Source organism: Octopus bimaculoides, chromosome 3 (assembly GCF_001194135.2).
Source record: "Octopus bimaculoides isolate UCB-OBI-ISO-001 chromosome 3, ASM119413v2, whole genome shotgun sequence".
In the NCBI taxonomy this organism is placed as follows: Eukaryota; Metazoa; Mollusca; class Cephalopoda; order Octopoda; family Octopodidae; genus Octopus; species Octopus bimaculoides.
This window is the reverse complement of record NC_068983.1, coordinates 158,704,368-158,709,244: the sequence shown is the minus strand read 5'-3', so window position 1 is coordinate 158,709,244 and position 4,877 is coordinate 158,704,368. Positions and strand designations below refer to the sequence as shown.

Genomic DNA, 4,877 nt, shown 5'->3' with positions numbered 1-4,877 from the left:
GTGTGTGTGTGTGTGTGTGTGTGTGTGTGTGTGTGTGTGTGTGTGTGTGTGTGTGTGTGTGCGTGCGTGCGTGCGCGTGTGTAATTCTGCGATGAACGTGAATTAAAAGTAAAACTTTAAACATGAAGAAGTATTTTATGTGCCAACCCTTGTCTCAATAAGTTTTTTTCTGTTTTACACAAAGCAGTAGCATTTTACTAATTTCTGACTAGTGCTATCAACTTTAATACTTAGAGCATAAGTACTCACCAGGCAGAGATAATCCTCCAGTTGGCTAGTGACATTATGAACAGGAATATCAATCCAATTGGTGTTTCGAACAATGTAACACGATTATTAATGTTAGTGTTCAGCATTTGTTTTTTTCACCACTGTAACAGTAGCACTGATCTGGTTTCGGTCAGTGCTGTGCAGTGGCAATAAATGAAGAAATGTAAGGGATGAAGATGAAAACAAAGAAACTGCTACTACAACGTATAGACAACAATGTCAAGTACAATGAAGATGGATGCAAATAAATAAATACAATTAAAAAAATATATATATCTTTATGTCTTTTTGTTACTAATTGTGCCTCATTCGTTGTTTCGAGGCAGAACCACCAGAGCAAAAATTATATTAATCTTTTGAGGTTCAGTGGCATTGTTTTTTCTCAAAATAAATTTTGTCTAATTATTTAAGATATTTCTCAATGGACTTCACAAAATGATACTCCAACAGGATGCAGATTTATATCAATTGTCTACACGTGTCGATCTATACTACAAATAGACCCAGTTGTTCCTCTCCAACACAAATAGTTGTCCAACATTCTACATATGCATCTTTCAACAGCAAACATCCAAGAGATGTGAGCTGAAGAATAATAATTACATTTAACTCGCCTCTTCTTCCCTACACGTTCATTCACATATACATTTGCACATGCAAATATGATTCCAAGTTGAATTTTCAAAAAAAAAAAAAAAAAAAAAAATCTTCTTTATCTCCGATTATTCATTCACTTACAGTCTAATCTTCCTGTTACAAACCCAGCAACTCTTCAACTTTTACAAAGTAAGGCAAAAATCTTTTTATTTGTTATAAATATTTTTGCTTTTATCACATTCTCTTTTTTTTTATTGCTTTCTTTTCGTTTCCTCTTTGCGCTTCAAGTCTGAAGTGTGCCACTCACCAATTTCTTTCTTCTTTCTCATTGCTCCCCCCCTCCCTTCCAATCCTTCAGATGTGAGCCGTTCGATGAAGACGAGTGTTAAAGCAAGCAAGACTGAAAACTGGAGTAGAGGACAAGCATGTTATTTTCAGAGCAATGAGCACGCATGTGCACCACCGTCTACGCCTCTTTCATCCTGTAACTACTTCAACGATGCTAATGTATGCGCAGATGAGAAGAAAAGGAGCTTAGAACACTCAAATCCCACATGCTCACAAGTTGCCATTAATTTTGGCGCCCATTTTCCCTTGCTTAATTATTTCCTATTATTTCATCTTTAATTTCAAGTAGCTGATTAAAGCGAAATGTATTGCATCATAAAATATTTAATTATTTGTAGAAATTAACTAGAAATATTTAACTAGTTTGATAATTTAACTAGTAGATATTCGATAACAATTTAACTAGTAAATATTCGATGACAGTTTAACTAGTAAACAAACAATAAAATCAACAATTTCATATACTAACAACAGCATTGATTTTTTCATATAACCTTTATTATTAATTTATACATTCTGGCTTTTTACTTTTAAAGTTCAAATATCACCGGTGTCAACTTTACTATTTATCCTTCTGTAGTCGATAAAATAAAGCCGCACTCAAGCATAAGGACCCATACTATTGACTAAACCACTCCACTCAAAACTGCTGGCAATGTATCAAAATTAGATGCTATTATCATTTTAAACATACCGGGTGTTTACGTGCTAGATCAAATCTCATCGGTATTAGCTTTAACTTATATTCCACTAAGGGTCATGTTAATTTTAACCAAGCAGTACCACTCCCAATTTGCAGACTGCGTTCCTTTGTCAGAAGTTTCAAATTTTTGCACAAAACCAGCAAGTTTGAGGAAGGGATTAAGTCGATTAAATTGACCCCAATGCTCATCATGGCACTTATTTTATCGAACTCGAAAGGATGAAAGGCAAAGTCGACCCCGGCAGAATTTGAACTCAGAGCGTAAAAGACGGACGAAATGCCGTTAAGCATTTTGCCTGGTGTGCTAACGATCCTGGCAGCTCGCCACCTCAAGTTGTATAATCGTAGTAATGATAGCATTTATACCTAATATCTAAATATTAACATTTAAACCTTTTTATGGAATTGAAAGTCAAGGAGATATTCATTCATACATTTCACCAAGGTCACTAGTGAGGCAACTGTGATGAAATAGTTTCAGCTGGAAATGAAATGCTGGTTGCCGAACCTGGAAAGCCCACATTTTACGATACCATTCTCATAACCAAATATTACGACTAAGTCTAACACGACTAAATCTAACAAGTACTCTCTAAATACGAATGAGTCTCTGAACCAGTTTCAATTCGTATTCAAGCTAGTTTCATTTACCTTAATACCTTGGTAAAAGACTTTGACGACGAAGAATTTCATAAATTTGTGGCATTACTGATTTTTTTAATTTGTAAGAAAGTAATTAGACAAATACATGGATACCACTCTATCATTGGTATCAATATTATCGATCCTGAAAAGATAACAAGCGAAATCGACACTGGTGACATTTGAAAAATATAAACGAGTGTTTCTAAATATCGCAAGGTATAAAGTCCGGCATTCTAGCATTTCTACATTCAGTCAGCTTTTAAGGCAGTTATAATCTATTATGTTAAACGGTTTGAGTTTAATGTCGCAAGATAAATCACTTGTCAATGTTACAATGCCATCTCTACTTGCAGCAAAAGTTATTACCCTGATTACATATTTCTGGTTGTATAGTACCGATTGACTCGGCATCTATACTCTTTTCTACTCTAGGCACAAGGCCTGAAATTATGGGGGAAGGGCCAGTCGATTAGATCGACCCCAGTACGCAACTGCTATTTAAATTATCGACTCCGAAAGGATGAAAGGCAAAGTCGACCTCGGCGGAATTTGAACTCAGAACGTAAAGACGGACGAAATACTGCTAAGCATTTCGCCCGGCGTGCTAACGCTTCTGCCAGCTCGTCGCCTTTCGGCATCTATACTCACATCTCAAAGTAATCATAGTTCACTGACTTAACTGTAAGTCTAATTCCTCTGTTGGGCCCCGTTATAATTTTGCATCAGATATTCTCTCTTTATGCGAATAATGTACACATCGTGAAAAAATATGTCCATAGCAAAACTGAACCCCTAAATTCCTTTAGACATTCGATGTCGTTCTCTTTCCTTGCAGTGTTTTTACTTTTGAGTTTTTCTTTACAATATTTCATACCTCATCACTTTAGACATTTTCATTTAAGAAATCACTCACTCGTCGCGTACAAAAATGGCTGAGGTTGGGAAGACCAGGTTAAAGATGGAAATTATCATAATACACTTGCATTCGAACTCGGCCTAACTGCTGCTGATCCTTGGATAAGAAAAGAAAAAAAATTGAAAAAAATACCAATTTTTTTTCTATTTACAAGTGACTTTGTTTTCTTCTTTTCTTTTTGTTTCTCTCTCTCTCTCTTCCTATTTTTCTGATTTCAAATGAAAAGAATTACTTGGATAATAAAATTAAAATGACTTCCTATTGTTCCATTACTCCACACTGAAGATGTACCGCATACAGAAAGAAGCTCGTTTATGACAGTATTAAATTGTTGTTGTTGGCACTCCGTCGCTTACGACGTCGAGGGTTCCAGTTGATCCGATCAACGGAACAGCCTGCTCGTGAAATTAACGTGAAAGTGGCTGAGCACTCCACAGACACGTGTACCCTTAACGTAGTTCTCGGGGATATTCAGCGTGATAAGACTGACCCTTTGAATTACAGGCACAACAGAAACAGGAAGTAAGAGTGAGAGAAAGTTGTGGTGAAAGAGTACAGCAGGGTTCGCCACCATCCCCTGCCGGAACCTCGTGGAGCTTTAGGTGTTTTCGCTCAATAAACACTCACAACGCCCGGTCTGGGAATCGAAACCACGATCCTATGACCGTGAGTCCGCTGCCCTAACCACTGGGCCATTGCGCCTCCTACAGTAACAAATAGTCAATGTATAAACAATTAAGCATTTTGTGTAATATACCAATAATGATACTTTTGAGAATAAATAATTAAATAAATAAATAGAATAATTATAATATGCATCCCACATTTATTTGAAAAATAAATGAACCAATAATTAAATTGCTTATATTGTGAAATAAAAATGTGTTGACCACAATAATAAGAGTTTTTCAATCGCGCGATAATGGTCGTGGCGTGATGTATACAGAAATGTTGGCCTGCAGCAACACGGAAATAATATGGGTACGTAATTCACTCACCATTTTTGGCATGTACGAATACATATAAAGTATGGCGAACATTGGAAAGACAAGATAAAATTTACGTAACACATTTGGTTTCGAAACCAATATTCTTCATTAAGATAAATTCTTTCTTTCTAATGAAAACCTGATTTTGTCCTATTGACATATCATCGGTAAGTTTTTTTTTGTTCTCAACGTTCTGTGTACTGCGAGCAGTAGTGTCCAGTCATGCTGTAAACAAATAAGCGAAAATGATGTTGCTGTAACTAAATTATGTTTCTAAATCCTTTCTCTTAATTTTGAATGAATATGATAATTGAATACTTAAGGTGTCCTATTTTAAAGTCAACTTTGAATCGTGTATAAAAACACAAAATATCACATAGAATTATACATACATACATACATACATACA

The 4,877-nt window shown here is 35.6% G+C and overlaps 1 protein-coding gene across 3 annotated transcripts in view; it reads right to left on the bottom strand.

The window, feature by feature from the left end:
* Nucleotides 1-4,877, bottom strand: part of LOC106872351 (protein Wnt-8b) — a 106,595-nt gene that overhangs the window by 55,104 nt on the left and 46,614 nt on the right. The window contains exon 1 of one of the 3 annotated variants that reach the window (XM_014919312.2): nucleotides 250-1,096. The exons of the other annotated variants lie outside the window; for them this stretch is intronic. Within the exon in view, the coding sequence (XP_014774798.1) occupies nucleotides 250-356 (107 nt within the window). The 5' untranslated portion in view covers nucleotides 357-1,096. Of the gene's footprint in view, nucleotides 1-249; nucleotides 1,097-4,877 lie in introns of those variants that run through there. 3 annotated transcript variants of the gene reach the window in all.